General features: G+C 41.4%; 1 protein-coding gene across 1 annotated transcript in view; it reads left to right on the top strand.

The window, feature by feature from the left end:
- Positions 1–23742, top strand: part of METAP2 (methionyl aminopeptidase 2) — a 290993-nt gene extending 267251 nt beyond the window's left edge. Inside the window, exons 8-9 of the mRNA XM_053719228.1 lie at positions 22243–22358; positions 23059–23742. Of these exons, the coding sequence (XP_053575203.1) occupies positions 22243–22358; positions 23059–23311 (369 nt within the window). The 3' untranslated portion in view covers positions 23312–23742. The remainder of the gene's footprint in view (positions 1–22242; positions 22359–23058) is intronic.
- The last annotated feature ends 1489 nt before the right edge of the window (positions 23743–25231 follow it).

Below are 25231 nucleotides of genomic sequence, written 5' to 3'. Positions count from 1 at the left end.
GAGCATCGGTGATTCTAATAGCGCCTGCGTGGCCACGCAGGACCTGGTATGCAGACCTAGTGGACATGTTGTCCTGTCCACCATGGTCTCTGCCTCTGAGACAGGACCTTCTGATTCAGGGTCCTTTCAAACATCCAAATCTAATTTCTCTGAGGCTGACTGCATGGAGATTGAACGCTTGATTCTATCAAAGCGTGGTTTCTCGGAGTCAGTGATTGATACCTTAATACAGGCTAGGAAACCTGTTACCAGGAAAATTTACCATAAAATATGGCGTAAATACTTATATTGGTGCGAATCCAAGAGTTACTCATGGAGTAAGGTTAGGATTCCTAGGATATTGTCTTTTCTACAAGAAGCTTTAGAAAAGGGTTTATCTGCTAGTTCGTTAAAGGGACAGATTTCAGCTCTGTCTATCCTTTTACACAAACGTCTGGCAGAAGTTCCAGACGTTCAGGCTTTTTGTCAGGCTTTGGCTAGGATTAAGCCTGTGTTTAAGTTTGTTGCTCCGCCGTGGAGCTTAAACTTAGTTCTTAACGTTCTGCAAGGTGTTCCGTTTGAACCCCTTCATTCCATCGATATCAAGCTGTTATCTTGGAAAGTTCTTTTTTTAATGGCTATTTCCTCGGCTCGAAGAGTCTCTGAGTTATCGGCCTTACATTGTGATTCTCCTTATCTGATTTTTCATTCAGACAAGGTAGTTCTGCGTACTAAACCTGGGTTCTTACCTAAGGTAGTCACTAACAAGAATATCAATCAAGAGATTGTTGTTCCATCATTGTGCCCTAACCCTTCTTCAAAGAAGGAACGACTTCTGCACAATCTGGACGTCGTCCGTGCCCTGAAATTTTATTTGCAGGCAACTAAAGATTTTCGTCAAACTTCTTCCCTGTTTGTCGTTTATTCTGGACAGAGGAGAGGTCAAAAAGCTTCGGCTACCTCTCTCTCTTTTTGGCTTCGTAGCATAATACGTTTAGCCTATGAGACTGCTGGACAGCAGCCTCCAGAAAGGATTACAGCTCATTCTACTAGAGCTGTGGCTTCCACTTGGGCCTTTAAGAATGAGGCCTCTGTTGAACAGATTTGCAAGGCTGCAACTTGGTCTTCACTTCACACTTTTTCAAAATTTTACAAATTTGACACTTTTGCTTCTTCGGAGGCTGTTTTTGGGAGAAAGGTTCTACAGGCAGTGGTTCCTTCCGTGTAAAGATCCTGCCTGTCCCTCCCGTCATCCGTGTACTTTTAGCTTTGGTATTGGTATCCCATAAGTAATGGATGACCCGTGGACTGACTACACTTAACAGGAGAAAATATAATTTATGCTTACCTGATAAATTCATTTCTCCTGTAGTGTAGTCAGTCCACGGCCCGCCCTGTTTTTTTACGGCAGGTCTAAATTTTACTTAATCTCCAGTCACCACTGCACCCTATAGTTTCTCCTTTCTCGTTTGGTTTCGGTCGAATGACTGGATATGACGTAGAGGGGAGGAGCTATATAGCAGCTCTGCTTGGATGATCTCTTGCACTTCCTGTTAGGGAGGAGATATAATCCCATAAGTAATGGATGACCCGTGGACTGACTACACTACAGGAGAAATGAATTTATCAGGTAAGCATAAATTATATTTTTTTTATTTCCATTGCCGATTATAACACCTCATTTGAAAGTGACTTAGCTGTGGTGTAGAGTTAACACTGTATTTGGGTCTACACATATATAAATTACGAGCCCTTTAATATGTCTACTTCCTCATAGTGGTCGGCTTCCTTAGTGCTCCTGCTGCAGTCTGGCAGGGAGAGGAGCACTAAGATGAAACCGCGTTTCAGTCTCAGCACGAGGGGAGTGAGGCAGTCAGCACTTGGGTCAATCTGCAGGAATGAGAGTTAATGGTGGCAGTGTTCAGTCTTTTCCTGCCTTTTCTTCTCCCTCCTCTTGCTATGACCGCGGCTGCAAGGATCCGCTCCTGAGTGTCCCAGTAATAAGATTTATTTTTCCCCTAGAGCTAGGAGGAGCCATTGGCAAAATAGATGGGTTGTTATAAGGCTGCTTTTATGATTTCAGAAGACTTTTGCCAGTCTTCCATTTGTTTTTCAAGTTTCAGTAAGGGTTGGAAAGCTACTTCTGTTTCTGAAGTTTCAGGGTTGAGGCATGTTGTTCTCAGTGCTCACTTGGAGGTGGGTTAATCGCCACAGTTATGTATTGCAGCTTATTTGACCTGTTCTGTGTCTACTTCTTGGATTTCAAGAAGGAGGCATCAGTAGATTTTATTTGCAGTTGCTTCATAGTCGTCCTCTTGATTTGGTTTAGGCTGAGGTAACTTTTGGCAGGTAGGTCCTGGTAAATAGGTGCCTGCCTTTTCCTTTGTCCCACCTATTTTTTAGTGGACTCAACAGCTTGGGTATTCATTCCCAACAGTAAGGATTTTCATGGCCACAACACCATTAGAAAGATAAAATAATTTATGCTTACCTTATAAATTCCTTTCTTTCTTGGTGGTGAGTGTCTTCTAACCCGCCCCTATTTCTTTCATGTAATTAGCAAGAGTCCATGAGCTAGTGACGTATGGGATATACATTCCTACCAGGAGGGGCAAAGTTTCCCAAACCTCAAAATGCCTATAAATACACCCCTCACCACACCCACAATTCAGTTTTTACAAACTTTGCCTCCGATGGAGGTGGTGAAGTAAGTTTGTGCTAGATTCTACGTTGATATACGCTCCGCAGCAAGTTGGGGCCCGGTTTTCCTCTCAGCGTGCAGTGAATGTCAGAGGGATGTGAGGAGTATTGCCTATTTGAATGCAGTGATCTCCTTCTAAGGGGTCTATTTCATAGGTTCTCTGTTATCGGTCGTAGAGATTAATCTCTTACCTCCCTTTTCAGATCGACGATATACTCTTATATATACCATTACCTCTACTGATTCTCGTTTCAGTACTGGTTTGGCTATCTACTATATGTAGATGAGTGTCCTGGGGTAAGTCTTATTTTTTTGTGACACTCCTAGCTATGGTTGGGCACTTTGTTTATAAAGTTCTAAATATATGTATTCAAACATTTATTTGCCTTGACTCAGAATGTTCAACTTTCCTTATTTTTCAGACAGTCAGTTTCATATTTGGGATAATGCATTTTAATTTAACATTTTTCTTACCTTAAATTTGACTTTTTCCCTGTGGGCTGTTAGGCTCGCGGGGGCTGAAAATGCTTCATTTTATTGCGTCATTCTTGGCGCAGACTTTTTTGGCGCAAAAATTCTATTTCCGTTTCCGGCGTCATACGTGTCGCCGGAAGTTGCGTCACTTTTTGACGTTATTTTGCGCCAAAAATGTCGGCGTTCCGGATGTGGCGTCATTTTTGGCGCCAAAAAGCATTTAGGCGACAAATAATGTGGGCGTCTTATTTGGCGCGAAAAAATATGGGCGTCACTCTTGTCTCCACATTATTTAAGTCTCATTTTTTATTGCTTCTGGTTACTAGAAGCTTGTTCTTTGGCATTTTTTCCCATTCCTGAAACTGTCATTTAAGGAATTTGATCAATTTTGCTTTATATATATGTTGTTTTTTCTCTTACATATTTCAAGATGTCTCACGTTGCATCTGAGTCAGAAGATACTACAGGAAAATCGCTGTCAAGTGCTGAATCTACCAAAGCTAAGTGTATCTGCTGTAAACTTTTGGTAGCTATTCCTCCAGCTGTTGTTTGTATTGATTGTCATGACAAACTTGTTAAAGCAGATATTTCCTTTAGTAAAGTACCATTGCCTGTTGCAGTTCCTTCAACATCTAAGGTGCAGAATGTTCCTGATAATATAAGAGATTTTGTTTCTGAATCCATAAAGAAGGCTATGTCTGTTATTTCTCCTTCTAGTAAACATAAAAAATCTTTTAAAACTTCTCTCCCTACAGATGAATTTTTAACTGAACATCATCATTCTGATTCTGATGATTCCTCTGGTTCAGAGGATTCTGTCTCAGAGGTTGATGCTGATAAATCTTCATATTTATTTAAAATGGAATTTATTCGTTCTTTACTTAAAGAAGTCCTAATTGCTTTAGAAATAGAGGATTCTGGTCCTCTTGATACTAAATCTAAACGTTTAAATAAGGTTTTTAAAACTCCTGTAGTTATTCCAGAAGTTTTTCCTGTCCCTGATGCTATTTCTGCAGTAATTTCCAAAGAATGGGATAATTTGGGTAATTCATTTACTCCTTCTAAACGTTTTAAGCAATTATATCCTGTGCCGCCTGACAGATTAGAATTTTGGGACAAGATCCCTAAAGTTGATGGGGCTATTTCTACCCTTGCTAAACGTACTACTATTCCTACGTCAGATGGTACTTCGTTTAAGGATCCTCTAGATAGGAAAATGGAGTCCTTTCTAAGAAAAGCTTATCTGTGTTCAGGTAATCTTCTTAGACCTGCTATATCTTTGGCTGATGTTGCTGCAGCTTCAACTTTTTGGTTGGAAACTTTAGCGCAACAAGTAACACATCGTGATTCTCATGATATTATTCTTCTTCTTCAACATGCTAATAATTTTATCTGTGATGCCATTTTTGATATTATCAGAGTTGATGTCAGGTTTATGTCTCTAGCTATTTTAGCTAGAAGAGCTTTATGGCTTAAAACTTGGAATGCTGATATGGCTTCTAAATCAACTTTACTTTCCATTTCTTTCCAGGGTAACAAATTATTTGGTTCTCAGTTGGATTCCATTATTTCAACTGTTACTGGTGGGAAAGGAACTTTTTTACCACAGGATAAAAAATCTAAAGGTAAAAACAGGGCTAATAATCGTTTTCGTTCCTTTCGTTTCAACAAAGAACAAAAGCCTGATCCTTCATCCTCAGGAGCAGTTTCAGTTTGGAGACCATCTCCAGTCTGGAATAAATCCAAGCCAGCTAGAAAGGCAAAGCCTGCTTCTAAGTCCACATGAAGGTGCGGCCCTCATTCCAGCTCAGCTGGTAGGGGGCAGGTTACGTTTTTTCAAAGAAATTTGGGTCAATTCTGTTCACAATCTTTGGATTCAGAGCATTGTTTCAGAAGGGTACAGAATTTGTTTCAAGTTGAGACCTCCTGCAAAGAGATTTTTTCTTTCCCGTGTCCCAGTAAATCCAGTAAAAGCTCAAGCATTTCTGAAATGTGTTTCAGATCTAGAGTTGACTGGAGTAATTATGCCAGTTCCAGTTCCGGAACAGGGGATGGGGTTTTATTCAAATCTCTTCATTGTACCAAAGAAGGAGAATTCCTTCAGACCAGTTCTGGATCTAAAAATATTGAATCGTTATGTAAGGATACCAACGTTCAAGATGGTAACTGTAAGGACTATCTTACCTTTTGTTCAGCAAGGGAATTATATGTCCACAATAGATTTACAGGATGCATATCTGCATATTCCGATTCATCCAGATCACTATCAGTTTCTGAGATTCTCTTTCCTAGACAAGCATTACCAGTTTGTGGCTCTGCCGTTTGGCCTAGCTACAGCTCCAAGAATTTTTACAAAGGTTCTCGGTGCCCTGCTGTCTGTAATCAGAGAACAGGGTATTGTGGTATTTCCTTATTTGGACGATATCTTGGTACTTGCTCAGTCTTTACATTTAGCAGAATCTCATGCGAATCGACTTGTGTTGTTTCTTCAAGATCATGGTTGGAGGATCAATTTACCAAAAAGTTCTTTGATTCCTCAGACAAAAGTAACCTTTCTGGGTTTCCAGATTGATTCAGTGTCCATGACTCTGTCTTTAACAGACAAGAGACGTTTAAAATTGATTACAGCTTGTCGAAACCTTCAGTCACAATCATTCCCTTCGGTAGCCTTATGCATGGAAATTCTAGGTCTTATGACTGCTGCATCGGACGCGATCCCCTTTGCTCGTTTTCACATGCGACCTCTTCAGCTCTGTATGCTGAAGCAATGGTGCAAGGATTACACGAAGATATCTCAATATCTTTAAAACCGATTGTTCGACACTCTCTAACATGGTGGACAGATCACCATCGTTTAATTCAGGGGGCTTCTTTTGTGCGTCCGACCTGGACTGTAATTTCAACAGATGCAAGTCTCACAGGTTGGGGAGCTGTGTGGGGATCTCTGACGGCACAAGGAGTTTGGGAATCTCAGGAGGTGAGATTACCGATCAATATTTTGGAACTCCGTGCAATTTTCAGAGCTCTTCAGTTTTGGCCTCTTCTGAAGAGAGAATCGTTCATTTGTTTTCAGACAGACAATGTCACAACTGTGGCATACATCAATCATCAAGGAGGGACTCACAGTCCTCTGGCTATGAAAGAAGTATCTCGAATTTTGGTTTGGGCGGAATCCAGCTCCTGTCTAATCTCTGCGGTTCATATTCCAGGTGTAGACAATTGGGAAGCGGATTATCTCAGTCGCCAAACGTTGCATCTTCACCCAGAGGTATTTCTTCAGATTGTTCAAATGTGGGAACTTCCAGAAATAGATCTGATGGCGTCCCATCTAAACAAGAAACTTCCCAGGTATCTGTCCAGATCCCGGGATCCTCAGGCGGAGGCAGTGGATGCATTATCACTTCCCTGGAAGTATCATCCTGCCTATATCTTTCCGCCTCTAGTTCTTCTTCCAAGAGTAATCTCCAAGATTCTGAAGGAATGCTCGTTTGTTCTGCTGGTAGCTCCGGCATGGCCTCACAGGTTTTGGTATGCGGATCTTGTCCGGATGGCCTCTTGCCAACCGTGGACTCTTCCGTTAAGACCAGACCTTCTGTCACAAGGTCCTTTTTTCCATCAGGATCTGAAATCCTTAAATTTAAAGGTATGGAGATTGAACGCTTGATTCTTGGTCAAAGAGGTTTCTCTGACTCTGTGATTAATACTATGTTACAGGCTCGTAAATCTGTATCTCGAGAGATATATTATAGAGTCTGGAAGACTTATATTTCTTGGTGTCTTTCTCATCATTTTTCCTGGCATTCTTTTAGAATACCGAGAATTTTACAGTTCCTTCAGGATGGTTTAGATAAGGGTTTGTCCGCAAGTTCTTTGAAAGGACAAATCTCTGCTCTTTCTGTTCTTTTTCACAGAAAGATTGCTATTCTTCCTGATATTCATTGTTTTGTACAAGCTTTGGTTCGTATAAAACCTGTCATTAAGTCAATTTCTCCTCCTTGGAGTTTGAATTTGGTTCTGGGAGCTCTTCAAGCTCCTCCGTTTGAACCTATGCATTCATTGGACATTAAATTACTTTCTTGGAAAGTTTTGTTCCTTTTGGCCATCTCTTCTGCCAGAAGAGTTTCTGAATTATCTGCTCTTTCTTGTGAGTCTCCTTTTCTGATTTTTCATCAGGATAAGGCGGTATGGCGAACTTCTTTTGAATTTTTACCTAAAGTTGTGAATTCCAACAACATTAGTAGAGAAATTGTGGTTCCTTCATTATGTCCTAATCCTAAGAATTCTAAGGAGAAATCGTTGCATTCTTTAGATGTTGTTAGAGCTTTGAAATATTATGTTGAAGCTACGAAATCTTTTCGTAAGACTTCTAGTCTATTTGTTATCTTTTCCGGTTCTAGAAAAGGCCAGAAAGCTTCTGCCATTTCTTTGGCATCTTGGTTGAAATCTTTAATTCATCTTGCCTATGTTGAGTCGGGTAAAACTCCGCCTCAGAGAATTACAGCTCATTCTACTAGGTCAGTTTCTACTTCCTGGGCGTTTAGGAATGAAGCTTCGGTTGACCAGATCTGCAAAGCAGCTACTTGGTCCTCTTTGCATACTTTTACTAAATTCTACCATTTTGATGTATTTTCTTCTTCTGAAGCAGTCTTTGGTAGAAAAGTACTTCAGGCAGCGGTTTCAGTTTGAATCTTCTGCTTATGTTTTTCGTTAAACTTTATTTTGGGTGTGGATTTTTCAGCAGGAATTGGCTGTCTTTATTTCTTCTGTTAAGTGTGATCAGTCCACGGGTCATCATTACTTCTGGGATATTACTCCTCCCCAACAGGAAGTGCAAGAGGATTCACCCAGCAGAGTTGCATATAGCCCCTCCCCTCTACGTCACCCCCAGTCATTCTCTTGCACCCAACGACTAGATACGATGTGTGAGAGGACTATGGTGATTTTATTTAGTTTATTTCTTCAATCAAAAGTTTATTTTTTTAATGGCACCGGAGTGTGTTATTCCTTCTCTGGTAGAGTTTGAAGAAGAATCTACCAGAGTTTTTACTATGATTTTAGCCGGAGTTGTTAAGATCATATTGCTGTTTCTCGGCCATCTGAGGAGAGGTAAACTTCAGATCAGGGGACAGCGGGCAGTTTATTCTGCAAAGAGGTATGTAGCAGTTTTTATTTTCTAACAATGGAATTGATGAGAAAATCCTGCCATACCGACATAATATCATGTATGTATAATTTACATTTTTAGTATTCTGGGGAATGGTACTTCACTGGAATTACACTATGTATTTAAGACTTTAGCCTACTTGCAATGCAACAGGCTTTTTAATAACACTTAATTTATGTAAAACGTTTTTGCTGGAATGTAAAATCGTTTTCATTTTCTGAGGTACTGGGTGAATAAAATGTTTGGGCACTATTGTTCCACTTGGCAGTTACTGGATCTAATTATGACAGTTTACTGATCTCTCTCACTGTTGTGTGTGAGGGGGTGGGATCTTTTTTTGGCGCTTTTGCTACGCATTAAAAATTTCAGTCACAAGCTCATCGTTTTTTCCTGCATGTTCCGGTTATCTCTACAGAACTCAGGGATCTTCAAAGCTAATTTGAGGGAAGTAATCTAACAGAGCTGTAAGATTGTAGTTGACTGTGATATAAAACGTTTATTCTGTAACTTTTTTATGCCTCAGGGTTAGTTGTTCCTTGCTACTGGGTACAAGCCTTTGCTAAATTGCGTTTTGTTTTCCAAAGCTTATTGATTTCATCTGTTATATATATTCAGTGCTTCTTAAGCACAGTTCGTTTTTTTCATTGTATTTCCAAATTGCAAGTTTATTTGCTAGTTTGTTAAACATGTCTGATTCAGAAGATGAGACCTGTACTATTTGTACTAACGCCAAGGTGGAGCCCAATAGAAATTTATGTACTAACTGTATTGATGCTACATTAAATAAAAGTCAATCTGTACAAATTGAACAAATTTCACCAAACAACGAGGGGAGAGTTATGCCGACTAACTCGCCTCACGTGTCAGTACCTGCATCTCCCGCTCGGGACGTGCGCGAAATGGCGGCGCCCAGTACATCTGGGCGGCCATTACAAATAACATTACAAGATATGGCTACTGTTATGACTGAAGTTTTGGCTAAATTACCAGAACTAAGGGGCAAGCGTGATCACTCTGGGGTGAGAACAGAGTGCGCTGATAATGTTAGGGCCATGTCAGATACTGCGTCGCAACTTGCAGAACATGAAGACGGAGAGCTTCATTCTGCGGCTGACGGTTCTGATCCAAACAGATTGGATTCAGATATTTCAAATTTTAAATTTAGGCTGGAAAACCTCCGTGTTTTACTAGGGGAGGTGTTAGCGGCCCTGAATGATTGTAACACAGTTGCAATACCAGAGAAAATGTGTAGGTTGGATAAATATTTTGCTGTACCAACAAGTACTGACGTTTTTCCTATACCTAAGAGACTAACTGAAATTATTACTAAGGAGTGGGATAGACCCGGTGTGCCGTTCTCACCCCCTCCGATATTTAGAAAGATGTTTCCAATAGACGCCACCACACGGGACTTATGGCAAACGGTCCCTAAGGTGGAGGGAGCAGTTTCTACTTTAGCTAAACGTACCACTATCCCGGTAGAGGATAGCTGTGCCTTTTCAGATCCAATGGATAAAAAATTAGAGGGTTACCTTAAGAAAATGTTTGTTCAACAAGGTTTTATATTGCAACCCCTTGCATGCATTGCGCCGATCACGGCTGCAGCGGCATTCTGGATTGAGTCTCTAGAAGAGAATCTTAGTTCAGCTTCGCTGGACGACATTTCAGACAGGCTTAGAGTACTTAAGCTATCTAATTCATTCATTTCGGAAGCCGTAGTACATTTAATTAAACTTACGGCTAAGAATTCCGGATTCGCCATTCAGGCGCGCAGAGCACTGTGGCTAAAATCCTGGTCAGCTGATGTAACTTCTAAGTCCAAATTACTTAATATACCTTTCAAGGGACAGACCTTATTTGGGCCTGGTTTGAAAGAAATTATCGCTGACATTACAGGAGGCAAGGGCCACGCCCTACCTCAAGACAAAGCCAAACCTAAGGCTAGACAGTCTAATTTTCGTTCCTTTCGGAATTTCAAAGCAGGAGCAGCATCAACTTCCACTACTCCAAAACAAGAAGGATCTGGTGCTCGCTACAGACAAGGCTGGAGACCTAACCAGTCCTGGAACAAGGGCAAGCAGGCCAGGAAGCCTGCAGCTGCCACTAAAACAGCATGAATTGAGGGCCCCCGTTCCGGGATCGGATCTAGTGGGGGGCAGACTTTCTCTCTTCGCCCAGGCTTGGGCAAGAGATGTCCAGGATCCCTGGGCGCTAGAGATAATATCTCAGGGATACCTTCTGGACTTCAAACACTCTCCTCCAAGAGAGATTTCATCTGTCAAGGTTATCGACAAACCAAACAAAGAAAGAAGCGTTTCTACGCTGCATACAAGAACTATTGTTAATGGGAGTAATCCATCCAGTTCCACGGTCGGAACAGGGAAAAGGGTTTTACTCAAATCTGTTTGTGGTTCCCAAAAAAGAAGGAACTTTCAGACCAATCCTGGATTTAAAGATCCTAAACAAATTCCTAAGAGTTCCATCGTTCAAAATGGAGACTATCCGGACAATTTTACCCATGATCCAAGAGGGTCAGTACATGACCACAGTGGACTTAAAGGACGCTTACCTTCACATACCGATTCACAAAGATCATTACCGGTATCTAAGATTTGCCTTTCTAGACAGGCATTACCAGTTTGTAGCTCTTCCATTCGGATTGGCTACAGCTCCAAGAATCTTCACAAAGGTTCTAGGTGCTCTTCTGGCGGTACTAAGACCGCGGGGAATCTCGGTAGCTCCCTACCTAGACGACATTCTGATACAAGCTTCAAGCTTTCAAACTGCCAAGTCTCATACAGAGTTAGTACTGGCATTTCTAAGGTCACATGGATGGAAGGTGAACGAAAAGAAAAGTTCACTCGTTCCATTCACAAGAGTTCCCTTCCTGGGGACTCTTATAGATTCTGTAGAAATGAAGATTTACCTGACAGAGGACAGGTTAACAAGACTTCAAAGTGCTTGCCGCACCCTTCATTCCATTCAACACCCATCGGTGGCTCAATGCATGGAGGTAATCGGCTTAATGGTAGCGGCAATGGACATAGTGCCATTTGCTCGCTTACACCTCAGACCACTGCAATTGTGCATGCTAAGTCAGTGGAATGGGGATTACTCAGACTTGTCCCCTTCTCTGAATCTGGATCAAGAGACCAGAAATTCTCTTCTATGGTGGCTTTCTCGGCCACATCTGTCCAGGGGGATGCCATTCAGCAGACCAGACTGGACAATTGTAACAACAGACGCCAGCCTTCTAGGTTGGGGTGCCGTCTGGAATTCTCTGAAGGCTCAGGGACAATGGAGTCAGGAGGAGAGTCTCCTGCCAATAAACATTCTGGAATTGAGAGCAGTTCTCAATGCCCTCCTGGCTTGGCCCCAGTTGACAACTCGGGGGTTCATCAGGTTTCAGTCGGACAACATCACGACTGTAGCTTACATCAACCATCAGGGAGGGACAAGAAGCTCCCTAGCAATGATGGAAGTATCAAAGATAATTCGCTGGGCAGAGTCTCACTCTTGCCACCTGTCAGCAATCCACATCCCGGGAGTGGAGAACTGGGAGGCGGATTTCTTAAGTCGTCAGACTTTTCATCCGGGGGAGTGGGAACTTCATCCGGAGGTCTTTGCCCAAATACTTCGACGTTGGGGCAAACCAGAGATAGATCTCATGGCGTCTCGACAGAACGCCAAGCTTCCTCGCTACGGGTCCAGATCCAGGGATCCAGGAGCAGTCCTAATAGATGCCCTGACAGCACCTTGGGACTTCAGGATGGCTTATGTGTTTCCACCCTTCCCGATGCTTCCTCGATTGATTGCCAGAATCAAACAGGAGAGAGCATCAGTGATTCTGATAGCACCTGCATGGCCACGCAGGACTTGGTATGCAGACCTGGTGGACATGTCATCCTGTCCACCTTGGTCTCTACCTCTGAAACAGGACCTTCTGATACAGGGTCCTTTCAAACATCAAAATCTAACTTCTCTGAAGCTGACTGCTTGGAAATTGGACGTTTGATTTTATCAAAACGTGGGTTTTCTGAGTCAGTTATTGACACCTTAATACAGGCTAGGAAGCCTGTTACCAGAAAGATTTACCATAAAATATGGCGTAAATACCTATACTGGTGTGAATCCAAAGGTTACTCTTGGAGTAAGGTTAGGATTCCTAGGATATTGTCTTTTCTACAAGAAGGTTTAGAAAAGGGTTTATCTGCTAGTTCATTAAAGGGACAGATCTCAGCTCTGTCTATTCTGTTACACAAACGTCTGTCAGAAGTGCCAGACGTTCAGGCTTTTTGTCAGGCTCTAGCGAGGATTAAGCCTGTGTTTAAGACTGTTGCTCCACCATGGAGTTTAAATCTTGTTCTAAACGTTTTACAGGGCGTTCCGTTTGAACCCCTCCATTCCATTGATATAAAGTTGTTATCTTGGAAAGTTCTATTTTTAATGGCTATTTCCTCGGCTCGAAGAGTCTCTGAGTTATCAGCCTTACATTGTGATTCTCCTTATTTGATTTTTCATTCGGATAAGGTAGTTCTGCGTACTAAACCTGGGTTCTTACCCAAGGTAGTCACTAACAGGAATATCAATCAAGAGATTGTTGTTCCTTCTTTGTGTCCAAATCCTTCTTCAAAGAAGGAACGCTTACTACATAATCTGGACGTAGTTCGTGCCCTAAAATTTTATTTACAGGCAACTAAGGAATTTCGACAAACGTCTTCTCTGTTTGTCGTGTACTCTGGTCAGAGGAGAGGTCAAAAGGCTTCGGCAACCTCTCTTTCCTTTTGGCTTCGTAGTATAATACGTTTAGCTTATGAGACTGCTGGACAGCAGCCTCCTGAAAGAATTACAGCCCATTCTACTAGAGCTGTGGCTTCCACTTGGGCCTTCAAGAATCAGGCCTCTGTTGAACAGATTTGCAAGGCTGCAACTTGGTCTTCGCTTCATACTTTTTCCAAATTTTACAAATTTGACACATTTGCTTCCTCGGAGGCTATTTTTGGGAGAAAGGTTCTTCAGGCAGTGGTTCCTTCTGTATAAAAGAGCCTGCCTATCCCTCCCGTCATCCGTGTACTTTTGCTTTGGTATTGGTATCCCAGAAGTAATGATGACCCGTGGACTGATCACACTTAACAGAAGAAAACATAATTTATGCTTACCTGATAAATTCCTTTCTTCTGTAGTGTGATCAGTCCACGGCCCGCCCTGTTTTTAAGGCAGGTAATTATTTTTAAATTATACTCCAGTCACCACTACACCCTTGGTTCCTCCTTTCTCGTTTGTCCTTGGTCGAATGACTGGGGGTGACGTAGAGGGGAGGGGCTATATGCAACTCTGCTGGGTGAATCCTCTTGCACTTCCTGTTGGGGAGGAGTAATATCCCAGAAGTAATGATGACCCGTGGACTGATCACACTACAGAAGAAAGGAATTTATCAGGTAAGCATAAATTATGTTTTTATCCCTCCCTCTCTAGTGACTCTTGTGTGGAAAGATCCACTTCTTGGGTAGTCATTATCCCATACGTCACTAGCTCATGGACTCTTGCTAATTACATGAAAGAAAACATAATTTATGTAAGAACTTACCTGATAAATTCATTTCTTTCATATTAGCAAGAGTCCATGAGGCCCGCCCTTTTTTTGTGGTGGTTATGATTTTGTATAAAGCACAATTATTCCAATTCCTTATTTTATATGCTTTCGCACTTTTTTTCTTATCACCCCACTTCTTGGCTATTCGTTAAACTGAATTGTGGGTGTGGTGAGGGGTGTATTTATAGGCATTTTGAGGTTTGGGAAACTTTGCCCCTCCTGGTAGGAATGTATATCCCATACGTCACTAGCTCATGGACTCTTGCTAATATGAAAGAAATGAATTTATCAGGTAAGTTCTTACATAAATTATGTTTTTTTATGCTGGCGGCAGTCTAGTTTGCACCTCTTTACCCTACTATCTTTTTTACTTTTTCCTTCTATTCTTGGCTAAACAAAATACTGAGAGGGAACAGGAAGTGGGAGAGAGATTAGAGTTTTTACTAGAAGGTGTCTTTGCTTCCTTCTGGTGGCCAGGGGATGAATTCCCAACTGTAAGGAATTTCTTGGACTCTCACCACCAACAAAGGAATTTATCAGTTAAAGTGAAGGTAAACTTTGGTGAATGAAAGCCCGTTTTTTAAAAATACTATTAAAAACAGGGACACGGTCATTCATCAAAGTTTACAAATCAGCTGTTTTGATTAAAAACTTACCTTTTTTTATTTTCACAGCTACAGCAGTTTACCCCTCCTGGAAATCCTCTCTTCACACGTCAATGTCTAATCCTGCTTCCTCCAATCACAGCTTTCACCCCAGGGTGGTTATTGCCTGAGACTAGGTGTGATTGGAGGAAGCCGGATTAGTCATTGCTGAGGTGTGAAGAGAGGATTTCCAGGAGGGGGAGGCTGCTCTGGCTGTGCAAAAAAGAGAGGTAAGTTTTTAATCAAAAACGGCTGCTTTGTAAACTTTGATGAATGGAAGTGCCCCTGTTTTTAATAGTATTTTTAAAAAACAGGCTTTCATTCATCAGTTTACCTTTACTTTAAGCATAAATAGTTTTATGCACACAACTGCATTATAATATCAAATGCAGCTGTGGTAAAGAATATTGCTCTGAGCAAACTGAAGGTCTCTTTGAAATGCAGTTATCAAGCAGCTGCTTTAAATAAATAAAATGTATCAAACTGCAACAAAATATCAAATGCAGCTATACTTGATTGCCTTAATGTAGACATAATCAAGATGAACTGCTGGTCTTATAGAAAATATTGTTTAGTCACAGAAAAAATGTATAAAATTAAACAAATGTTTGTGCAGTTATAGATTTAGAAAATTCCTCTGCCAAATATTTAGGAAATAAAGTAAAAAATTGTAGCTATACAAAAAAATTAATTTTAAATGAATTTAGAACTGCCACCTAAAGCACATATACACACAAAACCAAGGAGAAATTGAGTGCGTGATAATTTGTGTCTTCCTCAGTCTCAGACTCATCTGTAAAAATGTTTATGTATGTATTTTAAATGTATTTTAAAATGATGAAATAACTTTATTTCTGAATCCTCTGTATGTGCATCAATACTGTATGCTGCTAGCAGATGACAAGAGCTTAGACAGTTTTAAACAGATCATTTCAGTCCGTGCTGAAGTGATGAGATCTCTTCTGCAGCTGTATCCTCGGTGCAGATTTGTTGTTCATCGTTCCATCCCTACTGGAGAGGAGAATACAGGCACACAAGCTCTGACGACTAGATCTATTATAGGAGGGTTGCTTTGCATGCCTTGTATTGTAAAAAAAAAAAAAAAAAGTGCGTTAGATGCAGATTCTGCAATACAGACCTGCTATTGTTTGCATATAATCAAATAAAGAATCAAGATTGATCGTGGGCGGGCTTACATGGCTTTGTTGTCCAGCCCTTTTAGCAGGGCGTTCCAGGATTGGGACAGAACGAAAACCGATTTAAAAAATAATAAATTTATAATGTTATTGCTGCTAAGTGAACAGTCTCTCCTGAGTGAACAGTCCCTTCAATGTTTAACCTGTTCATTGGTTCTGCACCACGGATTGGCCTGTTCAGTAATGATTTCCGGTAAAATCTGAAATGGTAAATGCCATTCACCTGTCTTGGGTTGATTTAATGTAGCAGTAATATGTATACAGCCTTAATGCGCTTAATTCTCATACAGAAGATAAGCTTGGATGATTGCAGACTCCATAATGTTTTATTTCTATTAAAAATGCATATTCTTAATTATGTTTGTGGTTAAAGTTAATCCTTCATTTCCACGTCCTTGTTAAAATATCACAATGTAATTGTAAATTGACTTTTCTTCTATAAGGTACGATGAGTCCACAGATTCATCCTTTACTTGTGAGATATTATCCTCCTGCTAACAGGAAGTGGCAAAGAGCACCACAGCAGAGCTGTCTATATAGCTCCTCCCTTAGCTCCACCCCCCAGTCATTCTCTTTGCCTACTCTAAGTACTAGGAAGGGTAAAGTGAAAGAGGTGATAAAATATTAGTTTTTAATTTCTTCAAGCAAGAGTTTATTTTAAATGGTACCGGTGTGTACTATTTACTCTCAGGCAGCAGATAGAAGACTTCTGCCTGGAGGATGATGATCTTAGCATTTGTAACTAAGATCCAGTGCTGTTCCCACAGAGGCTGAGGAGTACAAGAAACTTCAGTGTGAGGAACGTTTTCATGCTATACAGCAGTGAGGTATGTTCAGTAATTTTTTCTGGAGAGACTGTGGTATTTCAGAAAGGCTGACAGTAATCCCCATGAGGGTAAGGGTAAGCAGTAAATCTAACATCTAATAAGAAGGGCATTACCAAGCTTGCATAAGGTGCTAATTACAAAAATGGTTGACACAGAGTTGTGAATGTTTGTGGCCAAACGTTTTATGAACTGGGAGTGCTGTTAACGTTTTGTGGGCAATAACGTTTTTTGGGCAACTTTATTGAGGGTACACTTGGCTTATTTTTTGGGTCTCAGAACCCACATGGCTAGTTTAAAACCGCTCTGGTGGGGTTCTTTGAGGCTGTAGAGACATCGAGTGAGATGGGTGGGGCCTATTTTCGCGCCTCAGATGCGCAGTTATTTTCACTCAGCAAGCTCTAACTCCTGAGGGCCCTGGTGAATGTTTTGGGCCAAATCGAAGCTTTATCCCCATATTTACTATCCCTGAGGGCAGGTAGGGCCACAGCAGGGCTGTGGCAAGGTGCTGGGGTGTTTTTTTCCGGATTTAGACCTAATTTCAATCTGGTTTGCACATTAAAGGGTTAAATGTTAAATTTCCTTGTGGGGCAATCTTAACTACATATATTGTGTCTGCTTGCAAAAGTTTGAAAAATTTGGTGCATTTTCAAAGCAGTTTTGCAGAACGTGTATGCTTTTTTTTCCTCTTAAAGGCGCAGTACCGTTTTTTTAAGATAGTTATTTTTTTCACTAAATAAAGTGTTTTCATGCATGTTTGTAGTCATTACTAGCCTGTTCAACATGTCTGACATTGAGGAAAGTCAATGTTCAATATGTTTAGAAGCCATTGTGGAACATCCACTTAGAATGTGTCCCTCATGCACTGAAAGGTCAATAAATTGCAAAGAACATATTTTAGATACTAAAAGTCACAGGATGATTCTCAGTCAGAAGGGAATCAGGTTATGCCATCTAATTCTCCCCAAGTGTCACAACCATTAACGCCCGCACAAGCGACGCCCAGTACTTCTAGTGCGTCTAATTCTTTCACCCTGCAAGATATGGCCGCTGTTATGAATACTACCCTCACAGAGGTTTTATCTAAGCTGCCTGGGTTGCAGGGGAAGCGCAGTAGGTCTGGTGTGCGAACAAATGCTGAGCCCTCTGACGCTTTATTAGCCATATCCGATGTACCCTCACAATGTTCTGAGTTGAGGGTGAGGGATTTGCTGGCTGAGGGAGAGATTTCTGATTCAGGAAATATGTTCCCTCAGACAGATATGACGGCTTTTAAGTTTAAACTAGAACACCTCCGCTTATTGCTCAGGGAGGTTTTAGCGACTTTGGATGATTGTGACCCTATTGTAGTTCCAGAGAAATTGTGGACAGATTTCTAGAGGTTCCTGCCTACACTGATGTTTTTCCGGTCCCTAAGAGGATTTCGGACATTGTTACTAAGGAGTGGGATAGACCAGGTATTCCGTTCACTCCCCCTCCAACTTTTAAGAAAATGTTTCCCATATCAGACACCATGCGGGGCTCGTGGCATACGGTCCCTAAGGTGGAGGGAGCTATTTCTACCCTGGCTAAGCGTACAACTATACCTATTGAGGACAGTTGTGCTTTCAAAGATCCTATGGATAAAAAATTAGAGGGTCTCCTGAAGAAAATATTTGTTCATCAGGGTTTTCTTCTCCAACCTATAGCGTGCATTGTTCCTGTAACTACTGCAGCGTCCTTTTGGTTTGAGGCTCTGGAGGAGGCTCTTCAGGTTGAGACCCCATTAGATGATATTCTGGATAGAATTAGGGCTCTCAAGCTAGCTAATTCCTTCATTACAGATGCCGTTTTTCAACTGGCTAAATTAGCGGCAAAGAATTTAGGTTTTGCCATTTTAGCGTGTAGAGCGTTATGGCTTAAGTCCTGGTCTGCTGATGTGTCATCAAAAGCTAAGCTTTTAGCCATCCCTTTCAAGGGTAAGACCCTATTTGGGTCTGAACTGAAAGAGATCATTTCAGACATCACTGGAGGGAAAGGCCAATGCCCTTCCTCAGGATAAGACAAATAAGATGAGGACCAAACAAAATAATTTCCGTTCCTTTCAAAACCTCAAAGGTGGTCCCTCTACCTCTTCTCCTGCTGCAAAGCAAGAGGGGAATTTTGCTCAATCAAAGTCAGTCTGGAGACCTAACCAGACTTGGAACAAGGGTAAACAGGCCAAGAAGCCCGCTGCTGCCACCAAGACAGCATGAAAGGGTAGCCCCTGATCCGGGACCGGATCTAGTAGGGGGCAGACTTTCTCTCTTTGCTCTAGCTTGGGCAAGAGATGTTCAGGACTCCTGGGCTTTAGAAATCGTAACCCAGGGGTATCTTCTAGATTTCAAAGATTCTCCTCCAAGGGGAAGATTCCATCTTTCTCAATTGTCTGTAAACCAGACAAAAAGAGAGGCGTTCTTACGCTGTGTAGAAGACCTATATACCATGGGAGTGATCTGCCCAGTCCCGAAACAGAACATGGGCAGGGGTTCTACTCCAATCTGTTTGTGGTTCCCAAAAAAGAGGGAACCTTCAGACCAATTTTGGATCTCAAGATCCTAAACAAATTCCTCAGTCCCATCCTTCAAAATGGAGACCATTCGGACTATTTTGCCGATGATTCAGGAGGGTCAATATATGACCACCGTGGACTTAAAGGATGCTTATCTACACATCCCTATCCACAAAGATCATCACCAGTTCCTCAGGTTTGCCTTTCTGGACAAGCATTACCAGTTTGTGGCTCTTCCCTTCGGGTTGGCCACAGCTCCCAGATTTTTCACAAAGGTGCTAGGGTCCCTTCTAGCTGTTCTAAGGCCGCGGGGCATAGCTGTGGCGCCTTATCTGGACGATATCTTAATTCAGGCGTCGACTTACCAACTAGCAAAGTCTCACACGGACATCGTGTTGGCTTTTCTAAGATCTCACAGGTGGAAGGTGAACGTAAAAAATAGTTCACTTATCCCTCTCACAAGAGTTCCATTCCTGGGAACTCTGATAGATTCGGTGGACATGAAAATTTTTCTGACGGAGGTCAGGAAATCAAAATTTTTATCCATCTGCCGAGCTCTTCATTCCATTCCTCGGCCGTCAGTGGCTCAGTGTATGGAGGTAATCGGCTTAATGGTAGCGGCAATAGACATCGTTCTGTTTGCTCGCTTGCATCTCAGACCACTGCAACTGTGCATGCTCAAACAGTGGAATGGGGATTATGCAGATTTATCTCCTCAGATAAATCTGGATCAAGAGACCAGAGACTCTCCTCTTTGGTGGTTGTCACAGGATCATCTGTCCAAGGGAATGTGTTTCCCCAGGCCAGCGTGGGTCATAGTGACGACGGACGCCAGCCTATTGGGCTGGGGTGCAGTCTGGAATTCCCTGAAAGCACATGGTTTGTGGACTCAGGAGTAGGCTCTCCTCCCGATAAATATTCTAGAACTGAGAGTGATATTCAACGCGCTTCAGGCATGGCCTCAGCTGGCTTCGGCCAGATTCATATGATTCTAGTCAGACAATATCACGACTGTAGCTTATATCAATCATCAGGGGGGAACAAAGAGTTCTCTAGCGATGATAGAGGTTACTCTTGCCATCTATCAGCAATATATATCCCAGGAGTGGAGAACTGGGAAGCAGATTTTCTAAGTCAGACTTTTCATCCGGGGGAGTGGGAACTCTATCCGGAGGTGTTTGCACAATTAATTCAGCAATGGGACACACCAGGATTGGATCTGATGGCGTCTCGTCAAAACGCCAAACTTCCTCATTACGGGTCCAGGTCAAGGGATCCTCAGGCAGTACTGATAGATGCTCTAGCAGTACCTTGGTCGTTCAACCTGGCTTATGTGTTTCCACCATTTCCTCTCCTTCCTCGTTTGATTGCCAGAATCAAACAGGAGAGAGCTTCTGTGATTTTGATACCACCTGCGTGGCCACGCAGGACTTGGTATGCAGACCTAGTGGACATGTCATCTCTTCCACCATGGACTCTGCCACTGAGACAGGACCTTCTGATTCAAGGTCCGTTCCAGCATCCAAGTCTAGTTTCTCTGCGGCTGACTGCTTGGAGATTGAACGCTTGATCTTATCCAAGCGGGGTTTCTCTGAGTCGGTCATAGATACCTTGATTCAGGCTTGAAAACCTGTCGCCAGGAAAATTTATCATAAGATATGGCGTAAATATCTTTATTGGTGCGAATCCAAAGGCTACTCATGGAGTAAGATCAGGATTCCTAGGATTTTGTCCTTTCTCCAAGAAGGATTGGAGAAGGGGCTATCAGCTAGTTCCTTAAAGGGACATATATCTGCTTTATCAATTCTACTGCACAAGCGTCTGGCAGATGTTTCAGACGTTCAGTCGTTCATTCAGGCTTTAGTTAGAATCAAGCCTGTGTTTAAACCTTTTGCTCCGCCATGGAGTTTGAATTTAGTTCTTAAAGTTCTTCAAGGGGTTCAGTTTGAACCTATGCATTCCATAGATATTAAGCTTCTATCTTGGAAAGTTCTGTTTTTAGTTGCTATCTCTTCGGCTCGAAGAGTTTCTGAACTATCTGCATTGCAATGCGACTCGCCTTATCTTGTTTTCCATGCTGATAAGGTGGTTTTGTGTACCAAACCTGGATTCCTTCCTAAGGTTGTTACTAATGAAATATCAATCAGGAAATTGTTGTTCCTTCTCTGTGTCCTAATCCTTCCTCTAAGAAGGAGCGTCTGTTGCACAACTTGGACGTGGTTCGTGCTTTGAAGTTTTACTTGCAAGCAACCAAAGATTTCCGTCAAACATCTTCTTTGTTTGTTGTCTATTATGGAAAACGTAGAGGTCAAAAAGCTACAGCTACCACTCTTTCTTTTTGGCTGAAAAGCATCATCCATTTGGCATACGAGACTGCTGGACAGCAGCCTCCTGAAAGGATTACAGCTCACACTACTAGAGCGGTGGCTTCCACATGGGTTTTTAAAAATGATGCTTCTGTTGAACAGATTTTTAAGGCTGCGACTTGGTCTTCGCTTCATACCTTTTCCAAATTTTACAAATTTGATACTTTTGCTTCTTCGGAGGCCATTTTTGGGAGAAAAGTTCTTCAAGCAGTGGTGCCTTCTGTTTAACCATCTGTCTTGTCCCTCCCGTTCAATTGTGTCCTGTAGCTTTGGTATTGTATCCCACAAGTAAAGGATGAATCCGTGGACTCGTTGTACCTTATAGAAGAAAAGTAAATTTATGCTTACCTGATAAATTAATTTCTTCTATGGTACGACGAGTCCACGACACGCCCTGTCATTTTAAGACAGATTATATTTTTTGATTTTAAATGTCAGTCACCTCTGCACCTTGTAGTTTCTCCTTTTTCTTCCTGTACCTTCGGTCGAATGACTGGGGGGTGGAGCTAAGGGAGGAGCTATATAGACAGCTCTGCTGTGGTGCTTTTTGCTACTTCCTGTTAGTAGGAGGATAATATCCCACAAGTAAAGGATGAATCCGTGGACTCGTCGTACCATAGAAGAAATTAATTTCAGGTAAGCATAAATTTACTTTTTTACACAGTTGCTTTAATTAGTATAGATGGTCATAATTACTGTACATGCCAAATTATAAAATCATTTAGTAATACAGGACACTTTGTATAATAGTAAGTTGCTGATCTTTTTCAGGAAGGAGAGGTGTATGCAATAGAGACATTTGGCAGTACAGGAAAGGGAGTGGTTCATGATGACATGGAGTGTTCCCATTACATGAAGAACTTTGATGTTGGGCATGTGCCAATAAGGTAAAATATGACTTCTTCATACAAAGCTTTAAATGGACAGCTGCAACTACATTGTTTTTACATTTACTTCTGCATTTGGATCCTCATGAAAGATCCAAATGCATATCCCTACTACGTAATATACTACTTGGCATTACATACTGAGAAGTATACTGGTAGGCCAGTAGTTGTAAATATGAATTATATTTGTTTTGTTTTTGGCTATATTTAGGTATGGGTGTCCTTCAATATATTTTGTGTACCTGAAACAAATTGTGCTTTTTTAAGGCACAGCAAACACTGTATTCTACTTTTCTATAGAATGACACTGCCATATCTGAACATTTTTAAAACAAAACATTTGCTGTAGTTTTTCAAAAGCCAATCTCTGTCCACCTCTTGACTTATTTGGAGGAGCCCATCTGGGCTTTAGTCTGCAGACAACTAAACTAGTCACTAAGGGGCATTAAACATAAGGCATTTTATGAGCACAGTATTGATGTTATTACCTGCCTCCCTCTAGTTATGGGTGCTGCCATGCTGAATTCAAGCTTCAAATTAATTCAGGTGTGCCTTTGCACATGTGCAGGAACTCTCCTTCAGGCACCTGAGGTTCCAAAATGACAGCACCCATAAATAGAGTGAGGTGCATGAAATATATTTAGTGTTTAATGACCTGTGTCATATTAAATTTACTAACAGTGTTTTTTGTTAATTCTAGACTTCCAAGAGCTAAACACTTGCTGAATGTTATCAATGAAAACTTTGGCACTCTTGCATTCTGCCGCAGATGGCTGGACAGGCTTGGTGAGAGTAAATATCTTATGGCACTGAAGAACCTGTGTGACTTGGGTATAGTAGATCCGTACCCTCCTCTCTGTGACATCAAAGGTTCATATACAGCACAGTTTGAGCACACTATTTTATTGCGCCCCACTTGCAAAGAAGTTGTGAGTAGAGGAGATGACTATTAAAGATCATCCAGAATGCAATGCTCTCTAAATACTGCTTCAGTCGAAGGCTCTTGTTAAAGGGTTATTTGGAACCTGTTTCTCTTTACAGTGGACATATGTAATATATTCTACATTTGGAACTGGTAAAATAATAATCTGATTAATGGAAAAGCTTTACTAACAGTCTGGCAGGGATAACGTTCAGACCTTTAAAAATAAATAAAACAAATGTTTTGTTTAAGCTGTTATCTTGAGTTTTGGTTCAGGGGAATGTGTGTTGGTTGAAATTTAAGTTTGAAAAGAGTTGCATTTAATGTATGAGGCTTTTCAAGTATTTATATTCACCTATTAAAAGTTTCTTAAACTTGATTTCAACTTTGAATAATATTGCATTTTAATTCCCTGAAACCATTTTGTAAAAAGAATAAAGTTACATTTTCAAATCTGAAAAAGTTTGCGTTATTTATGTTCTAATGTGGGTTTGTGATCAAGCTATTGTGCTGCCTGGGTCCGAGAATGCAATGATGTCCCCACCCCAAGTAGTAACATTACTGATTAGCATATCAACCTACTAGCCTGGCCACTGACCTTACTAAGCCTGTTTGCCTACCTGATTGCAACCAATGCTTATGCACAATTGCACAATAAGTGGGAAGGAAGCTAGGGAAAAGATGCACTTGTCCCACCTTGAATGTCCCCGACAGGTTCTTTGTCTTTGTGAACGATGAGGTTATGCTGCTCAGAGCCTGCAACTTCCTCCACAGAGACAGAGAACAGGAGTAGTCTGGGACTGACAGTGACCACCTCGACTTACTGCCTGGGTCTGTTGGACACACTTGGTCCTATGGATGACCCGGCCCTGTTTAAGAAGAGCAAGAGTGTCCCAATGAGACTTAAAAAAAAAAAAGAGAGAGAAAACTTGTCTAATGTTGTTTCTGAAAATCTTGAAAAACAAATATGTTCATGTTGGCATGTCATTCCAAAGGATTTGCTGGGGGTGGGGGGATTTGATGCTATACAGTCCTAATCATGGCCTGACAAATTTAAAGGGACATGCAACCCAAACATTTTCTTTCATGATTCAGCCTGTAACAAAACCTGTGCACAATATTGGCCACTTTTTCTCTTGTTAAGTGTATCCAGTCCACGGATCATCCATTATTTGTGGGATATTCTCCTTCCCAACAGGAAGTTGCAAGAGGGTCACCCACAGCAGAGCTGCTATATAGCTCCTCCCCTAACTGCCATATCCAGTCATTCTCTTGCAACTCTCAACAAAGATGGACGTAGTAAGAGGAGAGTGGTGTATTATAGTTAGTTTTTTAACTTCAATCAAAAGTTTGTTATTTTTAAATGGTACCGGAGTGTACTGTTTCATCTCAGGCAGCATTAGAAGAAGAATCTGCCTGTGATTTCTATGATCTTAGCAGAAGTAACTAAGATCCACTGCCGTTCTCACATATTCTGAGGAATGAGGTAACTTCAGAGGGGTAATGGCGTGCAGGTTTTCCTGCAATAAGGTATGTGCAGTTAACATATTTCTAGGGATGGAATTTGCTAGAAAAATGCTGCTGATACCGGATTAATGTAAGTTAAGCCTTAAATGCAGTGATAGCGACTGGTATCAGGCTTATTAACAGAGATACATACTCTTATAAAAGTCTAATATAAAACGTTTGCTGGCATGTTAATCGTTTTTATATATGTTTGGTGACAAAACTTATTGGGGCCTAGTTTTTTTCCACATGGCTGGCTTGATTTTTGCCTAGAAACAGTTTCCTGAGGCTTTCCACTGTTGTAATATGAGTGGGAGGGGCCTTTTTTAGTGCTTTTCTGTGCAGCTAAAAATACTGACAGACATTCAGCTTACCTCTGCATGATACAGGACATCTCTGAAGGGCTCAAAAGGCTTCAAAGTCGTGTTTGAGGAGGGTAACAACC

Source organism: Bombina bombina, chromosome 6 (genome assembly GCF_027579735.1).
Source record: "Bombina bombina isolate aBomBom1 chromosome 6, aBomBom1.pri, whole genome shotgun sequence".
NCBI classification, from domain to species: domain Eukaryota; kingdom Metazoa; phylum Chordata; class Amphibia; order Anura; family Bombinatoridae; genus Bombina; species Bombina bombina.
This window is presented reverse-complemented; position numbering and strand designations above follow the sequence as displayed.